Source organism: Berghia stephanieae, chromosome 7 (assembly GCF_034508935.2).
Source record: "Berghia stephanieae isolate SIO BIC M18660-M18661 chromosome 7, UCSD_Bste_1.3, whole genome shotgun sequence".
NCBI classification, from domain to species: domain Eukaryota; kingdom Metazoa; phylum Mollusca; class Gastropoda; order Nudibranchia; family Aeolidiidae; genus Berghia; species Berghia stephanieae.
The window spans coordinates 30,495,110-30,516,049 of NC_088366.1; the positions used below are offsets into that span (position 1 = coordinate 30,495,110).

Genomic DNA, 20,940 nt, shown 5'->3' on the forward strand with positions numbered 1-20,940 from the left:
TTTTACCAAAATGACCATAAAGTGTCTCAAGAACCACAAAATCTCTGCAAATCAGTTCACCCCACTAAGCTGATCCCCCACAACGACAACAAACAAAAAACGAAAATAAAAGAAAACAAATCTCTTGGGGAGGAAAACGCACACAGTCTTATTTATCTGACTGTCTCCCAAAGCCTACCAGTAACTCTCCACCCCCCTTTATGCCTGAAAGAAGTCTTGTGATAAAAAGAGCTTACTATGATTTGTAGCGTCTTAATTCCAAAGTGCAATGGACTAAGTATTTAGAGTGAAGCTGCTAAATAAGATTATCAGTTCAAAATCAACAAAAGAATGACAAATTTTAATTAAAACAAACAACAGAAAACAACAAAAGAAAAACTGATGGGACACTGCATTGACAAATATAATAGAAAATATTTATTCTGTCCATAAATCAATTTATAAAAAAAGAAGAGAATATAATGGAATAGAGTTAACCACATACAACACACACACACCCTTGTACACACATACATGCTCTTAATCAAAACAGCTATCTATACTCAAGCAAAGTGAGAAACTGAAAATTCTTTCCCATGGCCACTAAGATATTCAATCAAATTGAATAGTATTACTGTTAATTATGCATGCAAGAGACATGGACACAAATTTGCCCTCTGTGATATTGTGGCAGACGAAACAAGATACTACCACACTGTGGCAACTTTACGTACAGAAATAGCAAATCGTGCGCTGCCTGCCTTTTCTGTAACACTAGCTGACAACATGTACGAAATACTTACTGTCAGTCTAAGAAAAAAAAAACAGAAGAAAGGGCAGCAGCATTATTCAACATCCTAGGGTTGGGAGATAGAAAACCATCAGAACTCATGGATCACATGCTCTCATTGGACATCATGAACTGTGTTACTTGTTTCGGCACATATTCGTGACACAACTACCCAAACACATCAGTGGACCTTTGACAAACTTAATGAATAAAGGAAACCCAAGAGCTTTGGCTCTAATTGCTTCCCGAAGTATGTGTCCATCTTCTGTAAATGTCGTCAACAAGGGAGCCTCCAATGTTTCTGAAGTGTTTGTTTTCTTCTAGAGAACTTTAATATGGGACAATTTTTTAAAAATTCAAAAGAGGAATTGATGAGATATATTCATGTTATTGACATCACAAACTGTGAAGGATGCTGGAATTTTGCACCTGGACAAATATTAGACCTGTAAATGAGTTCTATAAAAATTGACTGAAACTGAACCTCACTGAAACTCTTCGTATCAGAAAAATCCAAAGAATCGAAATAAATAGTAAACAGCAAGCTCGCTTGAGCATAACAATGGCAGAAAACTAATTTACGTGGGAATTAATTTGGCTACTTACCATTGTATCTTCTAATTTAGGTACCCAATCAGTGAAGAAACGGTCAACCAGTATGTTTACAACGTGAGGCAATTGAGATGTGCTTGTAGCAATCGTATAACTTTCCATTTAAAGGTGTCTTCATAACGCACTTCTGGGGTTCGCATTAAACTTTTTCATACTTTTAGGATCCACCAAGTAAATGTGGTCAATTTTGGCTTAGACAAAACAGTGAAATTTATCGCTCGGCAGCTCAGTTAAAATTGGCTACCAATTGGGATCACGACAGGTTTGGAAAGTGAAAAAATAATTTCACGAAGGCTGTGTGAAAATACACTGGGATGTGTTCAGACACGGCAATTCTAAAAAGCATCGCTTAGCCTTGGCAATATATCCATCGTTAATATAAACAGCCCATGAGCTATTCGTAGCGCTGTGGAACATTCCTAATTACTTCACAGTCATTCAACTACGATTCATGAATTATTTCTTTCTTTCCTTCTTATAAATATTTGAATTTGAATTTGACGAATTGACCGATTTCAGTTAATTGACTGAGAATTTACAGGACTAAAATATCATACGAGTGTCAAGTTACTCGACTTTTGATGAGACATTTAATGACACAAAGAAGACTGTCAGAGAAATTCAAACCATACATTCAGACATTACTTCTTTAAAACAAGAAGTGACACAGGTCCTATAAAATCAGCCTGAGGCTCCCTTTGTGGAACACTCATCGACATAAACGATTGAAGACAATGATAGTAGATATTCCACTTTGTCTTATGGAGAGCACTTATAAAGAGTCACATTTTCCTCTAATAATATATTAATGATAAATAATATCATTATCCAGAAGAAAAGATATCCTTTCTGAAGATGATATCTGTAACATTATTTTTGATATTAGCGACTGGGTTTTTCCCTCTCTAACTTTAGGTATGCATTTGTTTTAACTTGTTTTTGTTTTTGTCTAGTTTTTCTTCGTACTTGCATTTTTGTTTATTAGTCTTTTGGTTGTTTGTTAATATTGTTGATTTTTTAAAATAGTAGTATCATTTATATGTTTATATTATTTCTTTATGTATCTAGCATAATTCAATCTCCTTTATGTCTCTTATTTTGGGTACATGTTCCCTTTTTCTTACGATCATAGAGTTGAGATCTTTCAACATATTTTCTTGAAAAATTGTGTACATAAAGTTCAATAAATGTAAAATGTCATATTTACATCATTTATAGTCTAGTGGCTACAGGCTTCTAAACTTTTCCAGTTTTTCATTCTCGCATCCGATATAAGTCTATTATGTATAGACTTGTAACTGGAATCAGATCAGTCATTGAGGGGTTTTACATTTCAATGGAATCCTCACAAAACGTTCCAACCCCAAGAATATGCAGTTTTTTCACTCTTTGACCAATGAAACAACATGTCAATATATCAGTTAAAACTATCCATTCAAAATGCTGTATTTTAATAAGCTACTAAACCGTTCATGTCCATTGCACTTCTATAATAAAGTTTTCCCAAAGTGAACAATTTGTGACTGAGGCCAGCAGTATGAAGGTTAAAAACATGTTAAAAAAACCAAACTAGTTAGTGTTATAAAGGATAGTTCTCTCTCTGTTTCAATTTGGCGACCCGTTTGGCTTCCAACTCTCTACTGCCTTCATCAATATATTTGTTTCCTCTACAACGACGTCCAGTCACAGGATCAACTATTCGACCAATAGGATAAACAACCTCAGAAATTTCATGCTCTACTTCCATTGTAAGCTTCTCAGGCATCTGGTTAATGGAAAGAGCAAGACAGAGAAAAAAAATAATTACTGAACAAATAACTGAAACACAGTATGAGAAGAAGGCGACTGCACAAAATGTCATATTATTCTTGAGACACCATTATAAACTGGAAATGAGAAAAATCTAAGAAGACTTCTACCTGGACAATAATTTTACTTATTTAACCCAGGGGTGAATGAGTATCAGGCTATATGCTATGGCAGACATTGTAAAAGTGCACAACTTAAAACAACAGGTGACTTGTATTGCATGAAGAGGAAACTTAGTTCCACATGACTTAACAGGAGAAAATAAAAGAGAATATAGCTCACTTGGCAGAGCACTCGCTCCACAATTAAAGGGACTGGGTGCAGTCAAGATTTTTTACTGCCCCCCTGTCCACCCAGTAATGGGTGGGTAGCTAGGTCTGTTAGATCTGACGGAAAGTAATTTGCATTAGACTAGCATCCGATCCAAAGGATAGCAAGCAATTGCTATTTTACATTTCACCCTATAGAAACTGTGATAAACTCTGGCTCCATGGGCCTAATGGCTCTGAAGGGCTACTTTTTAAATAATAATCTATCATTACATCAAACTGGTATTTGGTAAAGTAGTCCCTCAGAGCCATAATCCATTCTGCTTTTCGTAGCATTGTATGGAAAAAGAACAATTGCTTGCTATCCTGCGGATAAGATCAAAAGATGCTAAAAATCTATCACAAAATACTTTCTGTAAGATAAAACAGACCAATCTGTCTAATAACTAATGGGGAGACAGAAAAAAAAATCTTGACTGACCTTGGGATTTATACCAGTCCCTGGTTGTGAGGCAAGTTCTCTATCAGCTATTGGAACTCAATACAGCATGAAAGAAAACAGGAAATTGAAGTCAGCATCTAGATAATTCTAGTTTATTCTAGATTGAGGTGGCGAGCAAATAATGGCTTTTTGCTTTCTTTTTTTGGATAAAGTGTGATGTTTTATTTTATCAAATTTTATATTCACCTGTGATATTTTAACAATATCTCCAGGTGTCACGTCATGTCCATTTTCCACGGCTTTGAAATCTTTTTCATGGGGGAAGAACTGTCAAGATTGTCATAGAAAAGAAAAAAAAAAATGTCGTTAAAAACAATAAAGAGAGAAGCAGGCATACAAATATAGTGCACCTTAGTTACAATGAAGTTGATGGGATTGAAGGTCAATGTTCGTTATAACTGAGGATTTGTTGAATCCGAGGTGTCACTTTTGATATATATTTACAATAGCTATAACCCTTTATGTTTACTAGAAGTTGGATAAATATAGATTACCCCTCTCCCATTTGCGACATTGTCCCAGCAAGCACCACAACACTCGTGGGATTGACCCTTAACATATTGATTTTGACTGGGATTTAAGAACAGTAACTTTAATGTATCATCCCCCCCCCCCCTCTCCTTCCTCATTGCCATCGTCTAAGATAATCTTCTTACTCCTATGGGTCTGTTTTTTGTTTGTTTTTGTTTTTAAGGGTTTTACGGCGCTTGCAACACATTTAGTTCATATCAACGCCAGTTAAAAGGAATCAAAGTGTAGAGTAAAAACATTCTAGATGTACGATTAAAAGGACTTGAGGAAAAAGTAAGACATAGGGGAAATTGTTCAAATTGGGAACAGAGACGTAGATTCCAAGAGCACACTATCAGTGTACTTAACTTGAGATCACCTAAGTCTCACACAGACGCAAGCAAAAGATCCCACTAAGAGGAATACACTCAAATGTTTAAAAAAATAAAATAAATAACACTACATAACAGAGAGATGATTTACAAGGAAAAGAAAATATAATCACCCAAAACAATAACTATGTATACATTTGACTGTTTCCCCTCCCAGCTAAGGACTATGGACAAAACCAAGTAATCTCATTCCAAGACAAAGACATAAAGCAATTGGAAAACAGATAACAATAAACGGGATAGAAGGAACAGAACCCCTGCCCATATGGAGTCAGAACCCCACCCAGCCCTATGGGTCTCAATCTTGTGTTGTGTCTATGAGTGTCACACCGCTGGCACTGAGTCATGCCAACACTTTCAATACACACACACAAACAATGGCCTGGCTTCTCCTATTATTGGAATATTATAATGAAAAAGGTGTCTACTAGACAATGAGTATGTAATAAAGCTCACTGAATTCGGTTTGGAAAGCCATGCAAGATTAAAATTTATAGTCTTATCTGCACTTCGTGGTTTTGATTGTTTTGTTTGTTTTGTTGTAGGTGAAATGTGTGATTTTGAACTTGATTGGATGCAAGGTGGCTTTAGTCATGTCAAACAGGAAATGAACAGGAATTTCTAAAGTTTTTGTTGAATCCAAATGCACTGTATAAACAACGAATGGCAGATTGAAACTAACCACATAGCCAGTAAAAAAAAAATATAGAAGGATGAACTGTGCAGCTTTCTATTTCTATTCTTGTGGTATGATAATTGACATCAGATTGGCAGGTCCCTGGTAGTAGTCTGGTCGTGGCAATGCAAATTTGAAACCCGGGAGAAGGATCTCTACTCACATTCTTATTGCAATTTGGTATAAAATGAATACCCGGTCGGTAATAGCGAAATATATGTCCCAAACAAATTGCAAAAGTGCTTTACAGGTGTCATATCTCATCCTATATCTTATTAGCTTTAATAATAATAATAATATAATAAGATATAGTGCTCAATTACCAAATAAGTGCTCAGCAGCGCTTTACAATATTAGTTGTCATTCAAATATTCATTCATTGACAATTTTGAAAAAACATATGAAGAAATAAACACACAAATATGCACACAGATACATTTGTACTCACACACAACCATTCACACACATACTTACACCAATAATACTCACTAACATTAATAACTTTTCTAAAGAAAGACATCTGATTGATTAATTATACAATAACATTTTGAAAAAAAAAAGAAAAGTTCAATAATACAATGGAAATTCGGTCTGAACTTATGATAATAACTGGAATAAAATAAACTTAAAATTAAATTTAGATTTAAGGCGTATTCTGTATGCGAAACTATTCAGATGCTCTGGAAAAAAGTTCTGTACTTAAGGTGATTTTTGAAAGACTGACTATCCTTAATTAGTTTTCCATCTGGGGAGAGCGCATTCCACAAGACTGGGCCTCTTACAGCAAAAGACTTATTAATAAGGGATAATCTGGTTCTTGGGACAATTAAAAGAGTATTTAGCAAACCTTCGTGGCTATGTTGGATTATAATTGTGACATAAATTCATGAGGTACACTGGAGCTTTATTTAAGCATTTATGAACAAGACTACAAATTCTATAAACAATCCTTTCACCAACTAATAACCAACGGAGATTATATAAAATTTCTTTTGTAGGATCATTTGATTTTTAAATCAGTTTTGCAGCTCTGTTTTGAATAGTTTGCAAACATATCATTTTGGCCGGAACACCTAAAAGCAATGAATTACAGTAGTCATACCTGTTGGTTACCAAAGCATGAACAATAATTTGTGTAGTGCCCTCATCAAGAAGATGTCAAATTTTACAAACATTTCTTAATGATTTGAACCCCATTTGAGCAAATAGAATGAATATTGTCCTATCTAATATCTTCAATTGATTAAAATGCAGGACTAACATCATCATAAAACAAATCAACTTACCATATTGTAATGTTTCTCAAACACCTGATGAACCACCCGTACATTTATAATTGATGGTTTCAATGCCTCTCTATTCAACACCTGGCCTAACAACATGACACGGGATGCCATGGTTGAATATCTCTAGAAATCTGATGTTCAAAAAAGAAAAGAAATTAAATGTTTATAATGTTAACAATTGCTTATATTAAAAATGTGACAATCCATTGGCAACAATTGAAAAGATATATGTGTATATTTTCTTTCAGAACATTGAATCATGGAGTATCTATAAAGACCATTATTGCTTGAGTCTTTATCTCATCTAGGTTTCTTGATATATTATTTGTAGTTTTTATGATTCGCATGTAGTAATCTATTTTTTTCTTGATTTCAGCAGTTTCAGCTCTGAACTGTACTTTTCTCTCTACATAAATATTTATTTTTCTGTTTTCAATGTATTACGTGTAAAAATGTTAAAGTTGTTTCTGAATTATGCTCAATTACTTGTTGGGTAGTACACATGACTAAAGATCCATGGTGAAAATACAAGTTGAAAGAAATGCTAGCGCAAGGAGCTTTTGGAAGGACTGCCCCCGATTAAGTTCTCAAGAAAGTAAAGATAAAATCAATAGATCAATAAATTGGAAGTCCAGTGACGGCACGTAATTTATTGAGCTTGACTCAATTTTTTTTGTCAGTGTCTACGTACACGGTTCCCGGGCACCTTGCCCTAGCCTCAGGATCTACGTACACGGTAGCTCCGGTAACTGGTTTGCCGCTACAACTAGGGAGTTTAATAGAAATTCTAAATGTACCTCACACACTTGAAACCAATGTCATATGAAAGAGCTGGCAACACAGATTACAGTTTGAAGTTTGTTTCTATCTTGATTAGAAATGTAGTTACGGCAGTTCAAAGTCTGAAATTTCAGACCGATTTTTACCCCAAAATTACCATTGCAAAGTTGTGACCGAAATCGCGTGATGTTAATAAAAAATGGTTAAAACAGTCAATATGGAGTTCTTATCATATATTGTATACCAAAATGTTCGTCTTATCGAGGACAATGCATTTACATTAATAAAGAGGAAGATAAACATTTCAATTTAACACATTATTACACAATATGTCGCAAATGTTACATAATCAAAAACTCGGCTAGACGTAAGAAACAATTTGCTCTATCACTTTTGGATTTATCCCCAATATCTCACTGAAACAATTGCAAATAATTACCCTCTTTTAATTAATACATAGAGAATAAAAAAGGGTTTGAGACTATTTAAATGAAAAGATATAAACATGTTGTTTAATGACATAATGAGTTTATTTTTACCTATGGCAATTTAATTGCATATAAATAAAATGGTAGATTGAAAAAGTTCAAATAAATTGAAACAGATTCCCTATTATAATTAGAAGGAAAGTTCTGGCTTTTAATACTTTAAAAAATTCTGCTAAACACTTTGGGTTTATTGCTATTACATGATTTGAACTGACAATTAATATAATTTTATCCCCCCCCCCCCCCCCTTCTCTCTCAATGTATGGGGGTGTCAAAACTAATAGAACTTCTTACCATAATAATTATTAAGGCTAAGGCCTTTAGAATATGGATACAAATGATAAACATATCTAAACTTTATGGGAAAGAAACTTGATGACTTGATGGCAAAGTAAAATAAAATTAAATTAAAGCAATTGGTATTTTTAAAATATCGATATTATTAATATCGGATTTCACAAAGAGAAGAAATATACAAACTTTTAAAACAAAAACTATAAAATGCCTATAAATAAAGTTGGAAAGTATTTATTCAAAATAAAAACATAGTAAATAATAGTACTGAAAATATTATGGACTAAATTTAACATAATACATAACTAAATTTAAAATATCGATATGAATATCGATATCGCCCGGCAGCCATCATCATCATTGCCTTTTTCACCCTGGGTCAGGGTATAGGCCACAGACAAACAGTTTCCATCCTTCTCTATCCTGAGCCAACTTTTTTATCTCATTCCAGGTCTTACCACTTCTCTGTATATCAGCTTCTTTAATTCTTCTCCATGTTCCTCGTGGCCTTCCCCTTGATCTTCTGCCCTGAGGGTTCCAGTCCAATACTTTCTTTGTTATAGTTGAGTCATTCTTTCTAAGCGTGTGTCCAATCCACCTCCATCGTCTTCTTCCTATATCCTCTCCCACTGGTTTCTGCTGTGTTCTTTTCCATACTTCTTCATTTTTTATTCTATCCATCCATTTTATTCTGAGTAGCTTACGCATGCACCTGTTTACGAAAATCTGTACCCTCCTTATACATGCCTGTGATGCGTTCCAAGTTTCACATCCATACAGTAGGACAGACTTCACGTTTGAGTTGAAAAGTCTTAGCTTTAGTTGAAGGGAGATATCTTTAGTTCTCCAAACTCTGTTCAAAGATGTGAATGCAGCCTGTGCCTTTCCTATTCGTGCTTTCACCTCTGCTTCCGTGCCTCCATCCTTGTCAATTATACTTCCGAGATAGCAGAAAGTGTCTATATCTTCGAGTTCCTGATCTTTTACTTTGATCTGCTCCCTTTGACGCGTACCTATCCTCAAGACCTTTGACTTTGCAGGGTGAATTCTTAGACCAATTGATTCCGAGAGGCTGTTTATAATTGTGGTTTTTGCTTGCATCTGGTCCTGGGTGTGGGACAAAAGAGCCAGATCATCTGCAAAATCCAGATCATCCAACTGTGTCCAGGGGGTCCACTGTATCCCATTTCTTCTCCCTTTGGAGGTTTCCTTCATTAGCCAATCAATGACAAGGATGAACAGGAATGGTGAGAGCAAGCATCCCTGCTTGACACCAGTCTTAATTTCAAAGCTGTCAGTAAGCTGATCTTCATGTACAACCCTGCAACTTGATCCTTCATACATTTCCTTAGTGAGGTTTACTATCTTTTCAGGGAGTCCATAATGTGCCAGAATTTTCCACAATGTTGCTCTGTCAATACTGTCGAAAGCCTTCTCGTAATCCAGAAAGTTGACAATAAGAGGAGAGTTCCATTCTATAGACTGTTCTACTATGACTCGCAGAGAGGCAATCTGGTCGGTGGTTGAACGGTTTTTTCCGAAAACCTGCCTGTTCGTCCTGCAGTTTAGCATCTGTTGCATTCTTAATTCTCTCTAAAATAATACGGTTGAAAACCTTTCCTGGGATAGAAAGAAGAGTGATGCCTCGATAATTATTACAATTACTGAGGTCCCCTTTCTTTGGAAGCTTGATAAGATGTCCTTCCTTCCAATCCTTTGGGAATATCCCGTTATTCCAGATTCTCTCAAATAGTGGGTGCAGGGCCTCAGCATTTCTTTCCGCATCAACTTTTAGAGCCTCCGGTGGAATCTGGTCTGGTCCAGCAGCTTTCCCCCTTTTCATCTTGTTAATGGCACCCACAATCTCTGCTATCGATGGTGGATCACAGCTAATTGGTAGCTCATTCCTTGCAGGCAAAATTTCTGGCTGGTTGTCTGGTGGTGGTCTGTTCAGAAGGCAGTTGAAATGTTCCCTCCATCGTTCAGATTGAGCCTCTTTTCCAAAAATAGTTTTCCCATCTTTGTCTTTGACTGGTACCTCTGGTTTCCCATATTTTCCAGCAAGTGTCTTGGTAGTTTGATAAAGGATCCTCATGTGTCCTCCAGTCGCTGCTGCTTCTGCTTTCTCTGCAAGTCTGTTCATGAATGCTTCCTTGTCTTTCTTCACAGATCTTTTGACTTCCTTAGCTATGGCTCAATACTGCTCTTGTGCATCCAGTCTTGAAGCCCTTGTTCGGCTTGCATTCACTTGTTCCTTCCTTGTTCTCCTCTTTTCAATAAGGTCCAAGGTGGTTGGACTTATCCATTCTTTATGTTCCGATTTCTTTACCCCCAATACCTCGTGGCAAGTTGTTATGTAGACTTCCTTGATCTTTGCCCAATGTGACTCTACATCTATGTCCTCCTCGAGCTCAGTAAGAGGTTGGAATCTATTACTCAATTGTAGTTTGAATTCCTCATTTTTTTCCCCATCAAGTGCATTCACCTCGAATTTTCTTCTTGTATGTGATCTGGCCCCGTGTTTTCTGAGTCGGAGCTTAAGCTTTGCCAATAGCAGGTGGTGGTCTGATCCAACATCTGCCCCTCTCTGTACTGTCACATCTTCCAATGAACGTCTGAATCTACGAGAGATACAAAAATGATCAATCTGATTCTCTGTCACACCATCTGGTGAGACCCAAGTTGCTTTGTGAATCCTCTTATGGGGGAACACTGATCCTCCAATCACCAAACTGTTGAATGCACAGAAATTTGCAAATCTCTCTCCATTATCATTCATTTCTCCCATGCCATGACGTCCCATGATACCTTCATAGCCTACGTTATCCTGTCCCACTTTTGCATTAGCATCTCCCATCAATATGTTGATGTCTTTCCTTGGCAACTTGTCAATGACTTGTTGTAGCAGACCATAAAATGTATCTTTGTCCTCATCTGTTGCATCATTTGTTGGGGCATAGATCTGTACAATGTTCATGCTGATCTTCTTACTCCGTGTTGTAAAGGACGCCATAATGATCCTTTCTCCGCATTGTTCCCATCCTCTCAGTGACTTCTGGGCAAACTTGCTTAGAATTATTCCTACTCCCTGTGTATGAATCCCGTCCCCTCTCCCTGAATATAAAATCTTCTCCCCAGACTTGAGGTGTTTCTGTCCGGATTGTATCCAGTGGGTTTCGCTTACTCCAAGTATATGTAGCCTGTATCTTCTCATCTCAGTCACAACTTGAGAGCTTTTTCCTGCTTCATACATGGTGCGAACGTTCCACGACGCAATTCGAAGCTGCTTGTTTGGCGAAGACGTCATCGGGTCAGCAGAGTCCTTTCGGCTTTGTCTGTTGTCCTTCATAAATTCTGTAATTCCAGAAACTCTTCGGTCGCCCAAGCTAAAAAAAGGATTTAGTTTGTCTGTCTGTGTTTCTGTAACGGTTTGAGTTTAACGGAAAGGGGTGTTAACCCTTTGCCAACCCCCAACCTGGAGGACCAGGTGACTCAAAGATGGGGAATCACACACCATTAGTCGCCTTTTACGACACGCTGGCTTGGCGTTGGGCTATTCTTGACCCTCTCAGTTGAGGGACCCCGGACACCACACGGGGACCCGGCAGCCATGATGAGAAGATAATGTAAACAAGGCATTTCGGCGCAGAGTTAAAAGGTGTCTGCGCATCGATATAGAGCCCTGAAATTTGGCATGAATAAAGTTTAGATGTTATTCTAAAAACAAGCGTTTAAATTTTAAAAACACACGCGGTAAATAAAAAATAAATGCATTTGAAATTGCCAAATTTTAACTTCATATAACTTCTGAAATTATTAATGGATTTTTTCCTTAATTGGCACCATTTAAAAGGAAATTGAAAGACGAAAATAATGATACCAAAATATCTGCGATATTCCTCTTTATAACGAAGTTATGCATCTTTAATTGAACACCCCAAAACGTGAACGGCAATTTCCAGTCACAACTTTCCTATGGGCTGCTGCTCACTAAACTGCCTACTACAACTACAATACAAGCAATGGATGGACCTTGCTCTGTATGTGTGTGTGTTATTTTAAAAATCAAACAATACAATTTAATCCATTAAACGCGAGATTCAAAGTTACCGTGTATAATAAATGTTACAGTGTACGTAGATCCTGAGGAGGCTAGGCTAGGTGCCCGGTTCGAATTTTATTAGAAACGAAAATAAAGAAAAGATACCAAAATATCTGCGATATTCTCTTTATAATGAAGGTTTTATGCTCTTTAAAATGAACCCTCCTAAAGGCATAACTGCAATTTCCAGTCTAACTTTCTTATGGGCGAGTTGGGTCCAAATTTGACTCCCATAGCTGCTGCTAAAGTTACCGTAGAGTATAGTATAGAGATAGAGACTCTCGATTTTTTTTTTACCGGTGAACAGTCGGTACCTAGCAAGAACTTTACTTATTAGAAGTTCCTTCATTTTTTCAACTACGCTTTGCGGTTTTAGAATATTACAAGAATATTAGTTGAGGTATAAATTAACCGCCGCAATGTATAATAAGGTGTTATTTTTGTTGAGGATCACCAGTTTTGTGAGCTGTTTGGAAGTGACGGATTTGAATCACAGCGTATAGTGACTTTATTTTCCGGTTTCAGAAATAACTTTTTTAAACGTGAGAGAAGACCCCCTTGTTGCCCAGTCTAATTTCAAGCTGCAGTAAGCTGATCTTCATGTAAAAACCCTGCAACTTGATCCTTCATACATTTCCTTAGTGAGGTTTACTATCTTTTCGGGAGTCCATAATGTGCCAGAATTTTCCACAATTTTGCTCTGTCAATACTGTCGAAAGCCTTCTCGTAATCCAGAAAGTGAAAATAAGAGGAGAGTCCTTCTATAACTTTTTCTACTATGACTCGCAGAGGGGCAATCTGGTCGGTGGTTGAACGGTTTTTTTCCGAAAAACCTGCCTGTTCGTCCTGCAGTTTAGCATCTGTTGCATTCTTAATTCTCTCTAAAATAATAGGGTTGAAAACCTTTCCTGGGATAGATAGAAGAGTGTTTGCCTCGATAATTAAATTAAATTACTGAGTCCCCTTTCTTTGGAAGCTTTGATAAGATGTCCTTCCTTCCAATCCTTTGGAATTTTCCCGTTATTCCAGATTCTCTCAAATAGTGGGTGCAGGGCCTCAGCATTTCTTTCCGCATCAACTTTTAGAGCCTCCGTGGAATCTGGTCTGGTCCAGCAGCTTCCCCCCTTTTCATTTTGTTAATGGAAACCACAATCTCTGCTACGATGGGATCACAGCTAATTGGTAGCTCATTCCTTGCAGGCAAAATTTCTGGCTGGTTGTCTGGTGGTGGTCTGTTCAGAAGGCAGTTGAAATGTTCCCTCCATCGTTCAGATTGAGCCTCTTTTCCAAAAATAGTTTTCCCATCTTTGTCTTTGACGGGTACCTCGGGTTTCCCCATATTTTCCAGAAAGTGTCTTGGTAGTTTGATAAAGGATCCTCATGTGTCCTCCAGTCGCTGCTGTTTTCTGCTTTCTCTGCAAGTCTGTTCATGAATGCTTCTGCATTGTCTTTCTTCACAGATCTTTTGACTTCCTTAGCTATGGCTCAATACTGACTCTTGTGCATCCAGTCTTGAAGCCCTTGTTCGGCTTGCATTCACTTGTTCCTTCCTTGTTCTCCTCTTTTCAATAAGGTCCAAGGTGGTTGGACTTATCCATTCTTTATGTTCCGATTTCTTTACCCCAAATACCTCGTGGCAAAGTTGTTATGTAGACTTCCTTGATCTTGCCCAATGTGACTCTACATCTATGTCCTCCTCGAGCTCAGTAAGAGGTTGGAATCTATTACTCAATTGTAGTTTGAATTCCTCATTTTTTTCCCCATCAAGTGCATTCACCTCGAATTTTCTTCTTGTATGTGATCTGGCCCCGTGTGTTTTCTGAGTCGGAGCTTAAGCTTTGCCAATAGCAGGTGTGGTCTGATCCAACAACTGCCCCTCTCTGTACTTGTCACATTCTTCAATGAACGTCTGAATCTACGAGAGATACAAAAAATGATCAATCTGATTCTCTGTCACACCATCTGGGGACCCAAGTTTGCTTTGTGAATCCTCTTATGGGGAACACATGATCCCAATCACCAAACTGTTGAATGCACAGAAATTTGCAAATCTCTCCATTATCATTCATTACTTCCCATGCCATGACGTCCCATGATACCTTCATAGCCTACGTTATCCTGTCCACTTTTTGCATTAGCATCTCCCATAATATGTTGATGTCTTTCCTTGGCAACTTGTCAATGACTTGTTGTAGCAGACCATAAAATGTATCTTTGTCCTCATCTGTTGCATCATTTGTTGGGGCATAGATCTGTACAATGTTCATGCTGATCTTTCTTCCGTGTTGTAAAGGACGCCATAATGATCCTTCTCCGCATTGTTCCCATCCTCTCAGTGACTTCTGGGCAAACTTGCTTAGAATTATTCCTACTCCCTGTGTAAGAATCCCGTCCCCTCTCCCTGAATATAAAATCTTCTCCCCAGACTTGAGCTGTTTCTGTCCGGATTGTATCCAGTGGGTTTCGCTTACTCCAAGTATATGTAGCCTGTATCTTCTCATCTCAGTCACAACTTGAGAGCTTTTTCCTGCTTCATACATGGTGCGAACGTTCCACGACGCAATTCGAAGCTGCTTGTTTGGCGAAGAACGTCATCGGGTCAGCAGAGTCCTTTCGGCTTTGTCTGTTGTCCTTCATAAATTCTGTATTCCAGAAACTCTTCGGTCGCCCAAGCTAAAAAAAGGATTTAGTTTGTCTGTCTGTGTTTCTGTAACGGTTTGAGTTTAACGGAAAGGGTGTTAACCCTTTGCCAACCCCAACCTGGAGGACCAGGTGACTCAAAGATGGGGAATCACACACCATTAGTCGCCTTTTACGCACGCTGGGCTTGGCGTTGGGCTATTCTTGACCTCTCAGTTGAGGGACCCCGGACACCACACGGGGACCCGGCAGCCATGATGAGAAGATAATGTAAACAAGGCATTCGGCGCAGAGTTAAAAGGTGTCCTGCGCATCGATATAGAGCCCTGAAATTTGGCATGAATAAAGTTTAGATGTTATTCTAAAAACAAGCGTTTAAATTTTAAAAAACACACGCGTAAATAAAAAAATAAATGCATTTGAAAATTGCCAAATTTTAACTTCATATAACTTCTGAAATTTAATGGATTTTTTCCTTAATTGGCATCCATTTAAAAGGAAATTGAAAGACGAAAATAATGATACCAAAATAATCTGCGATATCCTCTTTATAACGAAGTTATGCATCTTTAATTGAACACCCCCAAAACGTGAACGGCAATTTCCAGTCACAACTTTCCTATGGGCTGCTGCTCACTAAACTGCCTACTACAACTACAATACAAGCAATGGATGGACCTTGCTCTGTATTGTGTGTGTTATTTAAAAAATCAAACAATACATTTAATCCATTAAACGCGAGATTCAAAGTTACCGTGTATAATAAATGTTACAGTGTACGTAGATCCTGAGGAGCTAGGCTAGGTGCCGGTTAGAATTTTTATAGAAACGAAATAATGAAATGATACCAAAATATCTGCGATATTCCTCTTTATAATGAAGTTATCATCTTTAAATGAACCCCCCTAAAAGCAAACGGCAATTTCCAGTCAAAACTTTCTTATGGGCGAGTTTGGGTCACAATTTGCATCCACTGCTGCTGCCTAAAGTTACCGTAGAGTATAGAATAGAGACTAGAGACGCTCCGATTTTTTTTTACCGGTTGAACAGTAGGTACTAGAAGTACTTTAATTATTAGAAGTTCCTCATTTTTTTCAACTTACGCTATTGCGATTTTAGAATAATTACCAGAATATTTGTGAGGTATAATTAAACCGCGCAATGTTGTAATAAGGTGTTATTTTGTTGAGGATCACCAGTTTTTGAGCTGTTTGAAGTGACTGATTTGAAATCACAGCGGAGTGACCTTTACTTTCGGTTTCAGAAAATAACTTTTTAAACGTTACATTTGAAGAGTTCATTAAAAAAATCATATTTACCTAAGGCAACAAAACTAAAAGTATCTGTGATCTCTCGGATCAGAAAATAAAACTTTAAATCATCATAAACCAGCTTTACATAATGAATAGTTATATTTATAAGCATTATAAGAGACAACATTATAATTTTAGAACAATGATTAATCATATGCGATATATAATTGTTTTATTGCTTTGTTTTAGATAATAGTTTTAATATAATCATCATAACAATACTTCGTTTCCGGTCCTGCAAAAGTATACACTACACAAACTCACCCAATCGAAGTTCAATAAACCGAAAGGACACGTCAGGTTTTAACATTTATTTAAATAATTTCCTTTAACATAAATATAAAAGTCAGGTATCTTGTATACATCTGGTACCGAAGTCTTATTTCGCTGATTAAGATGGGCCTCAAAATGACATTGGTGTTTTGGTAGCGTTGGAATTCCTCAAATTACAAAGTATTGGTTCTCTGGTCTGTGGTTGTTCTCATCATTGGACGATTCGGAATAATTGAATCCTATATTTTTCATTCCGGGAGTTCTAGTCTCTTTCTTCTACATATCACGTTTCAGGTATGTTTATGCAAAATTATAATTCTCTATTTACTTTCTTCATGTCGGAGCAATTTTGTATTTTGTCAAATATCACATTAGACAGAGCTATTGCAATTTTGGGCCTTGTTGCGTACGTTTGCTGATGCTGATTCTGAACGTGGCACGGCCTATCCCCGCCCACGTCTCTATAAACCCTATACTCCTTGTTGTAACTTCAGTAACTGCAGTGAAACGCATAATTCTATATGTAACACTTTCTTTATACAGTCCAGTGCAAAATAATACAGTCCCAGTGCTGATCATAGGCACTCTTTGACTTTGAGTTTGAGTGAGTTTGAGTCCTCAACTTCAATTCCAAGTGACGAGTGATGGCAGCCACTCTTTGAGATGGCTTTACTTAGTGCCTCCTTTGCCAGACTTGAAGTTGAAAGAAGACAGCATGGATCAAAGATGTTTCCAACCCACATATTTAAATTTGAGGGCATTTCGACCGGTTAAAATGGTAGAAAGCTTGAACATTGGATTGCGGATGATTAATGTGAGAGCAAGCATCCCTGCTTGACACCAGTCTTAATTTCAAAGCTGTCAGTAAGCTGATCTTCATGTACAACCCTGCAACTTGATCCTTCATACATTTCCTTAGTGAGGTTTACTATCTTTTCAGGGAGTCCATAATGTGCCAGAATTTTCCACAATGTTGCTCTGTCAATACTGTCGAAAGCCTTCTCGTAATCCAGAAAGTTGACAATAAGAGGAGAGTTCCATTCTATAGACTGTTCTACTATGACTCGCAGAGAGGCAATCTGGTCGGTGGTTGAACGGTTTTTCCGAAAACCTGCCTGTTCGTCCTGCAGTTTAGCATCTGTTGCATTCTTAATTCTCTCTAAAATAATACGGTTGAAAACCTTTCCTGGGATAGAAAGAAGAGTGATGCCTCGATAATTATTACAATTACTGAGGTCCCCTTTCTTTGGAAGCTTGATAAGATGTCCTTCCTTCCAATCCTTTGGGAATATCCCGTTATTCCAGATTCTCTCAAATAGTGGGTGCAGGGCCTCAGCATTTCTTTCCGCATCAACTTTTAGAGCCTCCGGTGGAATCTGGTCTGGTCCAGCAGCTTTCCCCCTTTTCATCTTGTTAATGGCACCCACAATCTCTGCTATCGATGGTGGATCACAGCTAATTGGTAGCTCATTCCTTGCAGGCAAAATTTCTGGCTGGTTGTCTGGTGGTGGTCTGTTCAGAAGGCAGTTGAAATGTTCCCTCCATCGTTCAGATTGAGCCTCTTTTCCAAAAATAGTTTTCCCATCTTTGTCTTTGACTGGTACCTCTGGTTTCCCATATTTTCCAGCAAGTGTCTTGGTAGTTTGATAAAGGATCCTCATGTGTCCTCCAGTCGCTGCTGCTTCTGCTTTCTCTGCAAGTCTGTTCATGAATGCTTCCTTGTCTTTCTTCACAGATCTTTTGACTTCCTTAGCTATGGCTCAATACTGCTCTTGTGCATCCAGTCTTGAAGCCCTTGTTCGGCTTGCATTCACTTGTTCCTTCCTTGTTCTCCTCTTTTCAATAAGGTCCAAGGTGGTTGGACTTATCCATTCTTTATGTTCCGATTTCTTTACCCCCAATACCTCGTGGCAAGTTGTTATGTAGACTTCCTTGATCTTTGCCCAATGTGACTCTACATCTATGTCCTCCTCGAGCTCAGTAAGAGGTTGGAATCTATTACTCAATTGTAGTTTGAATTCCTCATTTTTTTCCCCATCAAGTGCATTCACCTCGAATTTTCTTCTTGTATGTGATCTGGCCCCGTGTTTTCTGAGTCGGAGCTTAAGCTTTGCCAATAGCAGGTGGTGGTCTGATCCAACATCTGCCCCTCTCTGTACTGTCACATCTTCCAATGAACGTCTGAATCTACGAGAGATACAAAAATGATCAATCTGATTCTCTGTCACACCATCTGGTGAGACCCAAGTTGCTTTGTGAATCCTCTTATGGGGGAACACTGATCCTCCAATCACCAAACTGTTGAATGCACAGAAATTTGCAAATCTCTCTCCATTATCATTCATTTCTCCCATGCCATGACGTCCCATGATACCTTCATAGCCTACGTTATCCTGTCCCACTTTTGCATTAGCATCTCCCATCAATATGTTGATGTCTTTCCTTGGCAACTTGTCAATGACTTGTTGTAGCAGACCATAAAATGTATCTTTGTCCTCATCTGTTGCATCATTTGTTGGGGCATAGATCTGTACAATGTTCATGCTGATCTTCTTACTCCGTGTTGTAAAGGACGCCATAATGATCCTTTCTCCGCATTGTTCCCATCCTCTCAGTGACTTCTGGGCAAACTTGCTTAGAATTATTCCTACTCCCTGTGTATGAATCCCGTCCCCTCTCCCTGAATATAAAATCTTCTCCCCAGACTTGAGGTGTTTCTGTCCGGATTGTATCCAGTGGGTTTCGCTTACTCCAAGTATATGTAGCCTGTATCTTCTCATCTCAGTCACAACTTGAGAGCTTTTTCCTGCTTCATACATGGTGCGAACGTTCCACGACGCAATTCGAAGCTGCTTGTTTGGCGAAGACGTCATCGGGTCAGCAGAGTCCTTTCGGCTTTGTCTGTTGTCCTTCATAAATTCTGTAATTCCAGAAACTCTTCGGTCGCCCAAGCTAAAAAAAGGATTTAGTTTGTCTGTCTGTGTTTCTGTAACGGTTTGAGTTTAACGGAAAGGGGTGTTAACCCTTTGCCAACCCCCAACCTGGAGGACCAGGTGACTCAAAGATGGGGGAATCACACACCATTAGTCGCCTTTTACGACACGCTGGCTTGGCGTTGGGCTATTCTTGACCCTCTCAGTTGAGGGACCCCGGACACCACACGGGGACCCGGCAGCCATGATGAGAAGATAATGTAAACAAGGCATTTCGGCGCAGAGTTAAAAGGTGTCTGCGCATCGATATAGAGCCCTGAAATTTGGCATGAATAAAGTTTAGATGTTATTCTAAAAACAAGCGTTTAAATTTTAAAAACACACGCGGTAAATAAAAAAATAAATGCATTTGAAAATTGCCAAATTTTAACTTCATATAACTTCTGAAATTATTAATGGATTTTTTCCTTAATTGGCACCATTTAAAAGGAAATTGAAAGACGAAAATAATGATACCAAAATATCTGCGATATTCCTCTTTATAACGAAGTTATGCATCTTTAATTGAACACCCCAAAACGTGAACGGCAATTTCCAGTCACAACTTTCCTATGGGCTGCTGCTCACTAAACTGCCTACTACAACTACAATACAAGCAATGGATGGACCTTGCTCTGTATGTGTGTGTGTTATTTTAAAAAATCAAACAATACAATTTAATCCATTAAACGCGAGATTCAAAGTTACCGTGTATAATAAATGTTACAGTGTACGTAGATCCTGAGGAGGCTAGGCTAGGTGCCCGGTTAGAATTTTATTAGAAACGAAAATAATGAAATGATACCAAAATATCTGCGATATTCCTCTTTATAATGAAGTTATGCATCTTTAATTGAACCCCCCTAAAAGCAAACGGCAATTTCCAGTCATAACTTTCTTATGGGCGAGTTGGGTCACAATTTGACTCCCACTGCTGCTGCCTAAAGTTACCGTAGAGTATAGAATAGAGACTAGAGACGCTCCGATTTTTTTTTACCGGTGAACAGTAGGTACCTAGCAAGTACTTTAATTATTAGAAGTTCCTTCATTTTTTCAACTTACGCTATTGCGATTTTAGAATATTACCAAGAATATTTGTTGAGGTATAAATTAACCGCGCAATGTTTAATAAGGTGTTATTTTTGTTGAGGATCACCAGTTTTTGAGCTGTTTGGAAGTGACTGATTTGAAATCACAGCGGAGTGACCTTTACTTTCGGTTTCAGAAAATAACTTTTTTAAACGTTACATTTG

At 37.9% G+C, this 20,940-nt stretch overlaps 1 protein-coding gene across 3 annotated transcripts; it reads right to left on the minus strand.

The window, feature by feature from the left end:
- Positions 1–394: 394 nt before the first annotated feature.
- On the minus strand, positions 395–20,910 carry LOC144977046 (small ribosomal subunit protein uS17m-like). Of its 3 annotated transcripts, none has more exons than XM_078921769.1 (4): positions 20,750–20,910; positions 6,826–6,956; positions 4,148–4,228; positions 395–3,146 (listed from the first exon to the last, which is right to left on the minus strand). In XM_078921769.1, exons 2-4 carry the CDS (start codon positions 6,934–6,936, stop codon positions 2,961–2,963), a joined length of 378 nt encoding a protein of 125 aa, XP_078777895.1. In that variant the 5' UTR covers positions 6,937–6,956; positions 20,750–20,910; the 3' UTR covers positions 395–2,960. The 3 variants fall into 3 exon arrangements, with proteins under 3 accessions (XP_078777895.1, XP_078777896.1, XP_078777897.1); XM_078921770.1 differs by having other exon boundaries at positions 20,774–20,909; XM_078921771.1 differs by lacking the exon at positions 20,750–20,910 and adding an exon at positions 16,233–16,251 and having other exon boundaries at positions 2,824–3,146.
- Positions 20,911–20,940: the final 30 nt, after the last annotated feature.

What these genes read in the sequence shown, in the direction of transcription:
- LOC144977046 (XM_078921769.1), bottom strand. Translation starts at nt 6,936, where the DNA reads ATGGCATCCCGTGTCATGTTGTTAGGCCAGGTGTTGAATAGAGAGGCA. An exon ending in TTGAGAAACATTACAATATG is followed by an intron (nt 4,229 to 6,825) that starts GTAAGTTGATTT and finishes CAATCTTGACAG; the next exon opens with TTCTTCCCCCATGAAAAAGA. An exon ending in ATATTGTTAAAATATCACAG is followed by an intron (nt 3,147 to 4,147) that starts GTGAATATAAAA and finishes TCCATTAACCAG; the next exon opens with ATGCCTGAGAAGCTTACAAT.